The following is a 15617-nucleotide window of genomic DNA, read 5'->3' on the forward strand; positions in this document are numbered from 1 at the left end:
TTAGTGTAGCAACAGTGGTTATTTGGCTCAGTCTGAGCTTTAGAAAGTTGAATTTTGCTGAAGTTGAAAGTTGAAAGTTGAAAGTTTGACTTGATCAATGATCTCTAGACAAGGTAAGATTAACATCTACATCAAAACGATTTTTATGGTGTCCTCACACACTTTCACTTGAATTCAAATGCAGTGATGTAATGCAGTAGTGCTACATAATTCCTGTAACATTAAAAGTAATCAATGGAATTCACAAATTGTACAGCTGTAGATCTATTGATGAGAAAGGCACTGTATACATGAATCACTGTAAATAATCACTTGAATCGATCACCGTTTAAGTAGTAGCCAGAATAAAAAAATCATGGGCATACATACTCCAGCTGGATTTGAACAAACGACCTCCTGATCACAGGCATCTTATGCACTAAACCACCAAGCTTCTGCTCGACAGCCAGTGCTGGTTCTAATCCTTATAGCATGCAGCAGGTAGTGCGTATTTATTCAAATTATTGAAATTCTTGTATTAGGTTGTTTTAGGTCGATGCAGTGCAGTTTGTTAATCAGAAGCCTGGGATTAGAGGCAATCAAAACAACTTGATGCAAGAATTTCAAGAATTTGATAATTAGTGAAGTGTGCTAAATTATCCTTACAACACTGATATATACACATAAATGCATTCAAGGCAACAATTTTATCATTAATTTCATGCCAGCCATCTCTTGTTTATTAGTTTCTGCTAAGTAATAAAAGCATAACCATTATCATCTTGATTCCCGTCATAGTTGACGCTACCTCAATTTTCCCATGGTGAGGACAACCAGCTTCATATTACTCAGCTTTGTTGCCAACACATTCACCCCACCTTAACATCATCTACAACACATTTTTACTGTTCTTTATTATTATCTATTATAATTAGAGTCAGCTTCATATCAATCATCATCATCATCATCATCATCATTATCATCATCATCATCATCATCATCATCATCACTCCTACCACTTATCATCATCATAATCACTTTCATCAAAAACATAAGAACACCAAACACTCCTCAAATGGATGTTCCCCTTTCTACCGTCCTGGGGTGGTATTCTGAAATTCTTCCTAGGAAGAAATTTCTTCCTAAGTCAGGACTTTTTCCTAAGTGGTATTCTGAAAATCTTCCTAAGTTTCTTCCTATTAAAGTCTGTTCCTAAGTTTTTTCCTAAACTTAGGAAGAAACTTAGGAAGGGGGCGGGAGTATGCAAATTTCTGACTTAGGAAGAATTTGGTATTCTAGAATGCACTTAGGAAAGAAATTTAGGAAGATATTTAGGAAAGCTCCACCCCTGTCTTAAGTACGTTGTTAAGAATAGCAAGTTGCAGACATCGTGATAGGTGCGCTTGTCATTCACTGTGCGCACATGTACTTTGATGCACGAAATGAGCGTGAGAAAGGGGACATGCCGCGCACATGTGTATTTGACCCTAAGTCATAGTAATACACGATTGTCATTGGTTGGTTCCTTATGATACGGCTTTTTTTCGTATTGGCTAAAGAAAGGACATGGGTGGCGATAAGGATGGCCTAATCTGCATTAAGAAGTGCCTAGGAAGACATTTCAGAATACCAATTCTGTCTTTCCTAGGCACTTCCTAAGTTTCTGACTTAGGAAGAAACTTAGGAAGAAACTTAGGAAGATTTTCAGAATACCACCCCTGGTGCTGAAATGGAGGACCAATTAGCTCTGTCTTCTGTAGCTAGCACAAACCCACAACAGTCAAACATGGCCAAGAGAGAACTCTTTTCTAATACAAGCTAAAAACTGCAGTTTACAAAAGGAGTTTACCATATAAACACAATCTCTCCATCGGGACACTGACTTTGAAAGACCTCTCCATGAGTCATTTCCCAGTGTTAACCTTAAAGCTTAGACATCAATGTCAAAAAGAGTTTGATGTGACATCAACTCACTATGCATCAAGGCAGCTATTCAAAGGCACTAATTGAACTCTGTATCATAGAGTTCACTATCACAGAAGTTCATTGAATGCTGAACTGTTGAGATCATTATCAGTGGAGCTCATTCAACTCTGTATCATTACAGTTCACTATCTGGGCAGTTCATTGAACTCCAAAGCATGGAGATCATTATCAGTGGAGGTCACTGAACTCTGTATCATAAAGTTCATTATCAGTGGAGCTCACTGAACTCTGTATCATAAAGTTCATTATATGGGGAGTTCAATGAACTCTGTATCATAAAGTTCATTATATGGGGAGTTCAATGAACTCTCAAACATGGAATCTGCTATAACGGAAGTTCACTGTACTCTTCGGTGGGTGTCTTCTCCTCCTCCTCCCCCTCCCCAGCCGCCTCCCCAACCTCTCCCTCCTCCTCCTCCTCAGCCAGATAGCAGACACACATGTGATCCTTGCCGGACAGTAGGATGGCCTTCCCCTTGGGATGCCAGGACAATGAGGTCACTTGGAAGGACGCTGTGGTCAGTCAAGAGATCAAATGATATGCAAACAAACAATAGCATTAGTAGTGATGATGATAACATCAACAACAACAAGAACACTAATGATAATAATAACAACAACAATAATAATACTAATGATGATGATACTACTACTACTACTTACTACTGATATTATTATTATTATTATTATCATCATCATCATCATCATCATCATCATCATTATTATTATTATTATTATTATAATTATTATCATCATTAAACTGACAGTAAACATCTCATCCAAACATGAAAACACTGTAAATTTTCCCCTCTAAATCTCCTCCCGAGACCCAACCTGCTTCATAGGGACGGGGGAACAAGTCCCAGTAAGTGTCAACACTACGGTTTTGGAGGGGAAACTCCTGCCATAATGTGGGACCTACTGTGAACACAGGATCTATGTAACAATAATTCGTCTGTTGAAAATGAAAAGGGCGTTAAGTTGCCACTGAGCCATATTGTTCGAGACACCCTAATGCCCTTATCATTCTCACCCGACGAATTAAACACTGCATAATAACTCCTGAAGACCAAAGTTGGGCAAGAGTTCATGAAATGTAAGGTGCATGACTGCAACATAAGACACAATGAAGACATTAAGAAAAGTTTTTGCTCAACATCTCTCTTTTACCTTCAGCTGGTACCTCCACCGACAGACAGCCGTCAGGAGACCAGAGGTATAACTTGTTGTTACCGGTGCACACTGCCAGACGAGCTCTGCATGGGTCCCACTTGGCCACTGATAAAAGATATTGGATTGGATTTAATTTACTGGATTACAGTAAATTGGCTGGATTGATTTAAGATTAACCGAGACAGGATTTGAGCTGATCTTTTTTTTTTCTTTCTTTCTAGAGGAGATTGCATAGGATTAGATTGGATAGGATTAGATTGGAATGGTTTTGATTGGCTTGGTTTGAGCTGGTTTGGATTGGATTGGATAAGTTTGGATTGGTCTAGTTTGCTTTGGATTGCATTAGATTAGACTGGATTGGATTGGGTCACAGTGAGCTGAAAGAAATTAGACTGGATTTGATTTAATTGATTGATTGAATAGAATATACTGGATTTGACTAAATTATGTGTTAACTTAACAATTACATCCATCATTACAACTGGTCCTGTCCTCCTACATGAGACAAGGAGGGGAGTAAGCCCTCCTTATGAGATGGTATTAATACAGGTATCATGTACCCATTATGAACCCAGAATCATTGCCAAAATCAGAATTTTGGCAATGAATGAGGGTAGACCCAGAGCACTATGATATACACAGTCTTATGGGGTTTATTCTCATGCTTCTGCAAACACCTTTTCTTTTCTGTTTTTTTTTTCTTAAATGACTATGCAGCCTAATTTTGGCGTACTCGGTACACCACAATACACTTTTCACAGACCTGGTGGGAAAGCCCTATTTAAGAGTGCAAATACAACAAAAGTACAATTACCTTTGATGTTTCCAACTTGTAGGAGCATGGCTGATTGGGCAAGTTTCTGGACATCCCAGATCCAAAGAGCATTAGGCATGTTATCTGTCAAGAAAAAGAGAAAAAGATATACAACAAAGATGCAAGCAAATATACATACAGCTAATAGTTACTCCTTCTACCAGATGGTACCTTAGCCCATGGACCTACATGCTTAGCCGGACATTATGGTGTGAATTAACCTTGCTATGGAAATCATACTCTCTGTACAAGTTGAAAGTTTCCCCTTAGATGGGGTTTAGCAGCTATTTCTCACACCACTCGCCCAAGTTGCCCATATCAAGCACAACGTGATGCCACAGACTTCAGGCATCTCGCTGAAAAGACTCATCTGATTGGAATATCAACTGGTTAAAAGTTCATTTTGTCACAATCAGTTGCAAATTACCTGTTCTTGATGAGGCTTTCGCCTACTGGAGCTGTAGGCTTCTTCAGATCAAACGTCCAGTAGGCGAAAGTCTCATCACGAACAGGTAGTTTGCAACTGATTGTGACAAAATGAACTTTTAACCAGACTTCTGGCACACCTGTGGTAGGCACCCAAATGAGTTTTTGGCCATGCATGTGATGTGTGATGCATGCAGTGATACACAAATAATAGCAGCGAAGACACAATAAGGTATATTATATTCCACATACTAAGAATCTTGCTATAGGATTGGTCAAGAGCTGATCACGTGATAAAGCGTAGTTTTGCCCATCACATCACCTGAAAAGAAAAGTTTGTTACACTCTACGGTGATAGTCCCTTTTGTTTTGCTGATCTCTTCACTCCACACAGTCTTAACGCATGATCACTTATAGTTTTGAGTATGCGCAAAATAAAAGTGCGTTACACTGTGGACATCTTTGACCTAGGTCAAGTGAGAGTCCGAGTGCAACACACTTGGGAAGTGATAGTTTGTCCCATCACCTTCACCAACATTAATTATTTGCTTTCTATCACACATACTTACCCCAGACTCGAGTTGTGCACACTGCCATTGAATGGAGAGCTCTGATGCTTACATTGGTCAACAGCTCCCAAGTAATTTAGTCACTGTCCATGTAACATTGATATGTACCTTTCATAACCTGCCTGGTTAATGCAAATGCTATGTTGGACCAAGCAGGAAATTTGTATGGCCCACACAACCTAATTTACTTGTAATACTGTGGAACCTTGTTATAATGAGGTCACACATAGCCAGATACCTGATGTAACGAGGTAATTTTGCAGGTCCTATTCATCTTACAGTGGACTCCCGTTATAACGAAGTCCTCAGGACCGGCAGTTTTCTTACATTATATCAAAATTCCGTTATAAACGAGCAGCTAAACAATAAAAGCACATAGAGCAGATAATGTTAAGGCCTGAAATTTAACTTCGTTGTAACTGGAATTTCGTTATAACCCTGTTCGTTATAATGGGAGTGCCTGTATAGTCTTTCGTTTTCATCCCTGATATAACTAGATACCCCGACAGGAAGAGGAAAAAGAGAAAACTTCAGTGGTTCCACGCAGCTCATTGTAGTGAGGTTCCTCTGTACTACCTATGCAAAATGTTTTCTCATTACAGTACAACATATAATTCTCCTACCCTCACTAACACATGTCATCCTCTTCAGCAACTACTTGAGTATTCTCAGTCTGTTCAAACCATCATGCACTGCTGTGCAAGACTTGGTCATTCACTCACCATTCTTGGAGACCATGTACCGATTGTCTGGGCTGAATGACAACAGACTAATCCCGATCTTGGGATTAGCTTTATCCGGATCAGGCTTAACGCTGGGGACTTGCATTGGACCTTGGTGGACTTCATCTAAATCGGGGAAATTAAAAAAAAATAAGAAAAAAAATGCAGAAATCGGGAGTCGAATTCAGAGAATACAATAAATTTCATTTGGATGGCACTGTTGGTGGCATGGCAAGGCAGTGTGAATGATTTTGGTTGAGTGTTTGTCAAACATGTAACGGTGCTCATATTTTCCCTTCCGTCTATGGAAAATATTCCAACCAAGCTGCCAGTTTACTACATGCACACTCACACTCATTCTTGTTAGAGGCTTCAAGGCAACTGCACATATTCTATCATTTCTTTCTGAAGACAAGTTTGTTTTTTGGCTTTGTTTTGATAAATTGACTATTAAGTGAAAAGGAAAACCATAAAATTCAATATCTTTGTTTAATCTGATAAGTAAAAAATTACGCTACACATAGAGTATGGGTGCATACACAACAATCAAGGACACTGTGCACTTGTAAAAAATCTGAAGAGTTTCCCCATTTGTATAGTTTGATATACTATTTGCCTACATTCAGGTCCTAAAAATGCAGAACGGGCAGGTGTATTATATACCCTATGGTACCCTAGGGCCTTAAGAGGGCGCTTTTTTATTTGCTTTAAATACTCTGAACAAACAGAAATATGCACGGTGTGAAATGCAAAAAGTTTGAATTCTGGACCTTATCATCTACAGCAAAGCATGCAAACCACAAGACCAAGACCATCACACATCCCTATTATTGCATGATCTCACTCTGATGATATATGACTAACTATATCACAATCAACCCTAATGAGAAATATCTTTGTGTGTTTTGACGTCAAACTTACATTTGCTTTGCACACTGAAGATACTGGAATCTGGCGGCCATTTTTGAGCACCTGCATCGAAGGCTTGGGGGCGCTGTTCAACCTCCTTGTACACCACCTGCAGGACACATGGAATAAATGAATAGCTCACACATGAATTATTTAGTACACACTCTACAAAATATGTCTGTAAACAGTGAAAAACAATATCAAATTTTGCTGTGAGATCTGGGATTAATGTTGTCTTGCACACTTTTCTATTACTGCAGGATAATTTGATCTCACACTCAATTATGATGAATACTGCCACAAGATGTTATCCCCAAAACAATGAGTTTGGGTATATTTTTGTGAAGAGATACATTGAATGTGTGCAATGCTTACACATAATACCAACATCCACAGCCTATGTGAAGATTTGACCAATGACGTTCCAAGTCCAAAGCAGACATTCCTACCAACTAGCCATATCTATTCCACATCATTTTTTACTTATCATTCATTTGATTTCTGATTTCAATTTTCTATTTTGATTTTGATTAAGGGGTGGAAAGATCTTTATTGCAAGATACAACGTAACATTCTGATTTTTCTTTTCAAAAATGTCAAACAAACTTCCAACATAATCTTCTCTCTACATTTAAAAGCATAATCACTACAAATAGTTTCACAGCAGAAAGTTAGGTAAGAGTTTGTGCAACCACATACTTTGTTGCTTTCCAATAAAATTTCTGAATTTAACTACTGCAATGTGTAACTTCCAAACATGAAAAGAAACATGCCGTCTCACCACAGATGGGCTGTCTAGGCTGGTTGGGTGGTTGTGTTCTACCACAGTCTTCCAGGTGATGTGGTTCAGCACTCGTACCTAGAGGTTTAAAAAAGTGAGAAAAGAAGACAAATAGCACCTTAAAGATTACTCTCCCATATCCATATTTGTGACCCTGCACCACAAAACAAACAAAAAGTCGTTAGACATGAATTTTTAGTTAAGACCGTATTCTGAAAGAGCAGACTTTAAGCTTTAAAATGACGTATAACTCGAATCAAATGGACTCTCTTAACCTATCTAAATATTGGAAAGAAAGCACAAACTCAGGAAAAGTGTAACTGAGAAAAGGGGCTCTGAAGTACAGTGTCTATTCAAGTGCTTAATCTTTACCAAGCCGTGTAGGCTGTGCGATGAATGGGACAAAAAACAGGAAGTAAACCACCGTGGTAACAACAACAATCATCAGATTAAACTGAAACTGAGCATGCCTCATTAACACATTATGTCCATAATTAATGCCAACTTTCAAAGCGGTAGCACCATCTTTTCAAAAGTTATTAGAGTTGAAAGTGAAGAGTGTGGACAAGGTTTTCCAGAAATGAAAAGGCTACTCTGAAGACACACCTAATCACACTATTCTACCAAAAATGTTTGAGATGAACTGCAAAATTTCCTGCCCGTTTTATGATCCAAAATTTTTGCATAGTGTAAAAGAAGACTTGCTCTTTCAGAAAATGTTAAAAAGTCAAGATCGGCTAGGTTGACCCATTTCACTAATATTTTCGGTCCTCACTCAAAATCAGTGTGTGCAACTTTTTGTTCGTTTTGTGATGCATGGTCACATATCAAATATCAACAAAGTAAAATCTCATCTAGTATTGGACATGCTACAGTCCATCTGAATTCATTCAAAAGATAAAGCATATGACAAATTTTTTGAAACTGACCAAAATGAATGAAATATATCAGGCCCTTGTTAACTTTCTCACTCTTGTACAAAAATCTGGCCATGCAGACTGCAGGAATACTTGAGTTTTGGTGTGAACAATACCCTGATAGCTTATGGACCCTACAGCATAAATGGACCACACACAGGCAACCATAGACCGTATTGCTGATGACATCACAATGAATATAGTCAAGTGGTCTAGGAGTCAATGGAAGCTGTCCTTGGCAGTGAAAAGTGTTACACACTGTCAAATCTATGCCGACATTGGAATAGTTGTCTCATCATAGACACACACTTTCATCTAATTCAGATATTTTCCTACAGGAGGTTGCTCATAATCTCAATATATAATCATTAAAAACAAACTAATCCATCAATTCACTTTTTGATTCCTCATTCATAACATCATTGTGTTGAACAACCTGCTGTCTTCACAGTTAATAGCAAATTCAAAAGATATGATTTACTATATTTTTTTTTTCTCACAAAACCTACACTTGGGAACTGTTTTAAGTGGTTGGACACATTTTTCGAAGCTCCCTAAACTTCTTACCTTCTGGTCATAGCTTCCAATGGCCAGGAACTGGCTGCTTGGGGACCAGCAAACAGACTTGATGCCCAGGGCATACTCATATGCTCTGAATGTTGCCATACAGCGTCCATCCACAGAATATAGAAGGAGATTATACTGTTTAGATGATGAACAAAGACAGACAAAAACATTGCTACATACATCATACAAAAATGGACAACAATGATGTAATAGCAAGAACAAAAATATAATAATTACTCTGTGTAAAAGATGCATTGAGTAAAAGGAGCTAAAATGCTTCATGCAGCATTTGCAATCAAATTGTGTTACAACCAATCCACTCAAAATAGTAAAATCAAATTGTGTTACAACCAATCTACTCAAAATAGTAACAACAAAAAAAGAAGAAAAAAGTGGTATTTGGAAATTTGCAATGCACGATGAAGAAGTAGATTGAATAATAATTAAGAGTCCAGGCAGGATTATTAATGGGGTATTTACACAGAGAAATGGACGACTTAAGCAAGGTAATTATTTACTACTATATTAGCTGCATCACTTAATAAGTACTTTATACTGATAAAAGATACAGGGTGCGCTAAGTTTGCACAATTTGTCAAAAACACTGGAGAGTCAAGCAAAAAAACTTAATGAATAAGCCCAGAGTTGGAATATTTCAGAATGTCATTTTATTCTTTCTGTGGTATTGGGGAAAATAAAGACTTAAATATTTTTGTGGTGATTTTGTCACTCTCCTTGTACGCAGTAAATGAGTGTGTCAAGAAAACTGTGCCCTATCTCCATAGAGATCACTATAAGTTCTGCCTACCTCTAAGAGTGAGATCTGCCTGCCTCTAAGACCGAGTTCTGCCTACCTCTAAGAATGAGTTCTGCCTACCTCTAAGAGTGAGATCTGCCTACCTCTAAGAGTGAGATCTGCCTACCTCTAAGAGTGAGTTCTGCCCACCTCCAAGACTGAATTATGCCTACCTCTAAGACTGAATTATGCCTACTTCTAAGAGTTAGATCTGCCTACCTCTAAGAGCGAGTTCTGCCTACCTCTAAGAGTGAGTTCTCCCTACCTCTCAGAAAGAGTTCTGCCTACCTCTCAGAACGAGTTCTCCCTACCTCTAAGACTGAATTACTGTAAAACATGATATATTCGCGGCAAGAAATTTTCGCGAATTGCCACTTGCGTTCAATGCATATAATGTAGATAAGAAATTTCGCGTGCATTTTAATTTCGCGAATCTTGGCGCTCGCGAAATTCGCGAAATTAAAATGCACGCGAACATTTCTCATTTTACAGTATGCCTACCCCCACCTCTGAATTATACCTACCTCTAAGAGTGAATTATGCCTACCTCCAAGACTGAGATCTGCCCACCTCTAAGAGTGAGTTCAGCCTACCTTTAAGAGTGAGTTCTCCCTACCTCTGAGACTGAATTATGCCTACCTCCTACCTCTGAATTATGCCTACCTCTAAGAGTGAATTATGCCTACCTCCAAGACTGAGTTCTGCCTACATCTAAGAGAGAGATCTGCCTACTTCTAAGAGTGAGTTCTTCCTACCGCCAAGAGCGAGTTCTGCCTAACTCTAAGACTCAGTTCTGCCTACCTCTAAGACTGAGTTCTCCCTACCTCTTAGAACAAGTTCTGCCTACCTCTACGAATTCTGCCCACCTCTAAGAATGAGTTCAGCCTACCACTAAGACTGAGTTGTGCCTACCTCTAAGAGTGAGATCTGCCTACCTCTAAGAGTGAGTTCTCCCTACCTCTAAGACTGAATTATGCCTACCTCTAGGAGAAAGTTCTGTCTACCTCTAAAAGTGGGTTCTGCCTGTAAGAGTGAGTTCTGCCTACCTCTAAGAGTGAGTCCCAGACACACAGCACTCTGCCATCTGGAGACCACTCAAGACCAGCCAAGTCTCGTGTGTCCGTCTCAAAGTGCTGAAATACAAGAGGGGTGTGATGATGATGACAGACGGAATAAGGATGGAAGAAGACAGACAAAAAGAACATCAAATGAACAAAGAAAGAAAGATGAGAGAGAAAGATATTTATCATATACTTCATAAAATCTTGTCCTTTACAGAAGAAAGAGACAACAAAGACTGCTAATCTCAGCATACTTATTTCCAAAAACATCTGCATCTGAAGGCATTTCCAACTAAAATGACAATATCTCAAAGACACTTGGAAGGATGTTGAATGATGTTAATTTGAACCAACATTATGTTAGAATTTAAAAATGAGAGATGCATTTGCTTGTCGACTACTACATGGCAGGAAATTGACATGGAAAATCATTGTGATGTTGCAAAGTTGCATCTATTAATGTAGCAACCTGAGAGAAAACTCTACAGTTCTGTTGGACAGAAGCCCTCATGAAAGTCTAGGATACATAGCAAATAAAAAAAAAAAAAAAAAACACCTACACACGCACACACACACACAGACACACACACACACACACACATAAATGTAATACATAACACCAACAAACAGAAATATATCTGACATGTTAACATGTGATACATGAATGTAAGGTTTTTGTGTGAACAATAATCTATGCCACCTATCAAAAATTACAGGGTACTAGTATAATGTAATTCACTTTACAATTCATAATGACCATGGAACAGAGAAAGAGAAAATCTTTGCTGTTCATCTCTATTTCAAAATTTACAGATGAACTCACCTTCACAAGTTGCCAAGTGTTGCAAGCAAAGACACTGATAAAGTCCTTACAGTCTCGCCTCTCTGCTAGGGCCAAGTATTTGCCGTCTTTGCTGAAGTGCATACCTGCAAGATGTGATTGATGAGACATTAAGTCCTCTTATTTCTTTGTTTTTTTGAAGGTTATACATTTCATGTTAATGACATATAACATAATTTTGCTCAAGTACACTAAGTACTTGAAGTGATGTTTTGTGCATGGTTGAGGGTGAATGATGCTAATTCAGCCAAGAAAAGTGTTGCATGAAGGGAGCAAGATGTTAAGGTTGTAAGGGATGTGTTGCAGACTAAAAATGTCATACAAACTGACATGGTTTTCACTAGTTTTTGTATTAGAGATTTCACATTCCGCATATACACTATTTCCAGTAAGTTATTATTACCATTGTGAAGGAGTACAGCGTTCCTGATTGCACATCAACATTATGTAACGATGATGCTTGCTGATGATGAATCATTATATGTGTAACTTCATCAGGTAGCATTAAAACATTGGTCTGATGTTCCCGTTTATCTTGTTTTTGGGTAGAGTACTGTATGTTATCATCATTTGCCTCTATAATTTCTTGAAGCATTTCACTTTGACTAGGTTGTTATACATACTTACAATGTTACATTATGAATAGCTCTTACCATTATATGCAAATATTTTATCATACTATAGATTAGAATGAAATTTCAATTGTAGAGAATATAGAGAAATAGAATTGCATGTCGGGTGGCCTCCACCTACCTTGCTTCGCTTCCTTGGGATATTTGATATAGGACACTGATCGGTTGACAAGAGACCAAACGGTGATCCTGAGGTTGAACTCTGCCGTGGTGAGGATGTGACGGCCATCAGCGCTCCATCGGACGGAGACAAGACCTGCTGAGCCCTCGTCGATCTTACACGTCCACTCTGGCTGCTCTAAAGACCACACCTACGTAAGGCCAAAGCCAACATCGAAAGGTTGTAACACTGACTTTGCAAACACATTTTGAGTTGGCAATTATAAAGACGTGTGAACCTCTTGTACGTTTTAGCTGGAGACGCATGAAGTAACAAATTATCATCAGTCCTATTACAGATGTCACACTGGAAATGTTTGAAGATTAATAATGCCTTGGGTGACATTTTATGGCAGAGGCATAAAAACAGGGAAAAAAACAACAACAAGAATGTGTTTAAACTCTAAGTGTAATGGTATAAAATCCCTTGTGCCATGGGAGCTGTCACTACCATCCCAGATATAAAAAGCCAAAATCAGTTATCCTGAAAGTACTATGTCTTTGTGACTGCCTATTGATTAAAGAGTTAAAGCAGGATTCTTTCTTTCTGAAACATTTACCAGATGGTGCTCAGGAAGATTTCATTTCACCTATTACTTCAGAAACCTGATTGCATCTTAACATCTTTGTCAAGTACAAAATTGCAAAGTGAAAGAAATGTTTACCTGCACTATTCCTCTCTTGTACATCCCACACAAGATGAACTTTGAATCCGATGACCACTGAGGGGACAGAAAAGCAAATGGAAAAGAAAGATGAATTATTGAACAGTGTCAGTTCTGAGAATTTTACATTTTTATTGACATCTATAATGTATGTGAAAACTAAAACCATCACAAGGCCCACAAGACAATATCTACATTGTATGTACAGTTCTACATGTATGTCACAGTGGTGAAGAATCCTGCACACAAAATGAAATAACACAAAACCCTACAAAAACACTGCTATGTGAATCACCAATACTATGTAGACTCTTTGGCCTATTTCCTTGCCTTCCACAAAACTCATCACAGTCCCTTGGCCACATTGGGTGTAAACTTGTGAACAGACTGCAAAACAAGTCTACAAACCATGACCTCCATCTACTCTAAGCGGCTTACACAATCACACGATCATTGTGTTAGCCATTAAAAAGACTATCTAAGATACTGTACATTTACTTCCACAAAAACAATAGTATGATCATTGACAGCGATGTGTTGTAGACTCATCTCATCTTAATGTGGCATCTAAATATTAATCAGGATGCCTTAATTTTTCTGCATTGTTGAGCCAAACACACACACTCACACGCACAAACACACACACACACAAGAAAAAAGTCTGAATTCATTCTTAACCCGTTGAGGATGGTTTGAATTTGCTACAACACACATTTCCCACAGACACCTACCCGAGTATACTCAGGACTCATCCTCAATGGGTTTTAAGATCTGTTCAGGTAAATCACAAGCCACAGCTGATCTATAGCAGACATGCAAACAAGTCAGCAGATACATGTTGTACCCGTTTGATATTAGTCTACTTGCATATCTGTAGGATTTTCAGACTGATATGAATTACAGCAGGCATTTACTCTCCATGTAGGCCTATGTGAGATTAAGCGATTAGCATCTTGCCCGAAAAAAACTGATCAGGGAGTATTCAACGATGCAGCTATGCAGGTGGTTAGATAATGAATTCTGAAAATATTTACCTCAATGTACTGAACAGCATCCAGACACGTGTACAGCTGCAAAATTTGGAGAGTGTGGACATCTCGAACGATGAGTCGATATTGCACACAATTTGCCTGCATTAAGTCACAGGTAAAATGACAATTGGAATAGAATATAAACAGAGCATTTGACAGACATGATGATGCAGTGATTTATTGAGAATTATGGTGATTGTAAACCTCAATGTTGATGGGATGGTAATAGGACTATGGCACACAATTTGCACCATTTGTATCACTAGAGCTAGACTAGTACTTGTATAAATTGTACGTCACAAATATACAAGTTATGTGAATTTACCTATCCAGTACATCTCCGTCCACAGTGACCACACACTCCTGTAACTTATACATTAGCCTGATTAGGGTCTATGTAATGTAGGGTACAGGTACCACATGATGTTCATTTAGGCGGGCTTCTAGACAAACAGCGGCAGCCAAACAGCATTCCATACCATGATACAGATATAGCAAGAGAAGCTCGCCAGCTGCTCAGTGCGTGGTGGTTCGTGGGATATCCCCTTGGCATACGGTGAATGAGGTACCAATAATGTAGGGCCGTAAAGTGAAGAATTGCCAACAGATCATCCAAGCCAAGCAAGAAGGACAAGGAAGGCCGAAGGTAGGCTGTCGATTTGCGTGCTGAATTAAACTTAATCATGCACGTGTAAATTTACTTGTGATATTTTAGGGGTAACCTGGTGGTAACAGTGGCCTGACAAATATTCACAGTCTCTGTTATGTTACAGAATTATTACCAACATTATCACTAATTAAGCACATCCCAATCTAACCCCGGGGCGCTCCATTCGATTGTATTTTACATTACGGACTGGTCGCAGTTTAATCCCAACCCGACGATTCCCCATGCAAGCATAGAGCAACACAATAATCAGCATGTGGGACTACAATTATCATTTCTGGTATAAGTTCACTTACCAAACATTGGCCATCAGGAGAAAACTTCGACAGATGTCCACTCTGTTTGAATAATTCTGAAAAATTCATTATCTTGCCATTTATGAGTTTCCTGTGGATGAAAGAATTCGACACTGAAAGAGTAGAAAATACAACGATTCGCTCACAGCTCTTTTACCGCTTTTGCCTTTTTGGGCTGTCTGAACAGACGCACAGTACAACTCACAGACTCGCTTCGCATTTTAAGCATAATCGCGCCGCATCGGACCGAAATCGCATAATAAATCGTCGACGTTCAGTGTTCGGTGTTCAGTGTTTTTGCACGATTGTTTTTTACCACATTAATTACACACGATCGAGTCTGGGCCCCGTAAATTGCGGCATTGATTTTCGAGCCAATCGTAATTTCCGCCATCAATGGATTTCAAGTCCATCTTATATTGAAGTTATGATCTATAACTATCAACTGCAACTAACTGTTCGATAGATCGTTATGGGGTAATCTGTAAAAAGTTGCGATAGATACAGGAAATATGGAGAAAAAAAAATCAATCGCAAATTTCAGGTTTCCATGGAATCTGCAATTAATCAGTCATTATTGACATCAACATTAGAGGAGACTTGACTCTTATAAGCCTATTATGAAA

General features: G+C 38.6%; 1 protein-coding gene across 1 annotated transcript; it reads right to left on the bottom strand.

Annotated features, from left to right (window-relative positions):
- Nucleotides 1-2290: 2290 nt before the first annotated feature.
- Nucleotides 2291-15162, bottom strand: LOC140238738 (WD repeat-containing protein WRAP73-like). Its single transcript, XM_072318633.1, has 13 exons — nucleotides 14992-15162; nucleotides 14032-14127; nucleotides 12998-13054; nucleotides 12295-12484; nucleotides 11524-11627; nucleotides 10686-10772; nucleotides 8844-8978; nucleotides 7360-7437; nucleotides 6591-6687; nucleotides 5670-5795; nucleotides 3953-4036; nucleotides 3136-3243; nucleotides 2291-2478 (listed from the first exon to the last, which is right to left on the bottom strand). Exons 1-13 carry the CDS (start codon nucleotides 15058-15060, stop codon nucleotides 2291-2293), a joined length of 1419 nt encoding a protein of 472 aa, XP_072174734.1. The 5' UTR covers nucleotides 15061-15162.
- Between the last annotated feature and the right edge of the window lie 455 nt (nucleotides 15163-15617).

The sequence above is a fragment of the Diadema setosum genome, chromosome 15, assembly GCF_964275005.1.
Source record: "Diadema setosum chromosome 15, eeDiaSeto1, whole genome shotgun sequence".
Taxonomy (NCBI): Eukaryota; Metazoa; Echinodermata; class Echinoidea; order Diadematoida; family Diadematidae; genus Diadema; species Diadema setosum.

Bases quoted from the DNA above. Each gene is read 5' to 3' on its own strand.
- LOC140238738 (XM_072318633.1), bottom strand. From the start codon at position 15,060: ATGAATTTTTCAGAATTATTCAAACAGAGTGGACATCTGTCGAAGTTT. The intron at 8,979-10,685 runs GTAGGCAGAACT...TCATCTAAACAG, and splicing joins TCTGGGACTCACTCTTAGAG to TATAATCTCCTTCTATATTC. The intron at 7,438-8,843 runs GTAAGAAGTTTA...TTAAACCTCTAG, and splicing joins TTGGAAGCTATGACCAGAAG to GTACGAGTGCTGAACCACAT.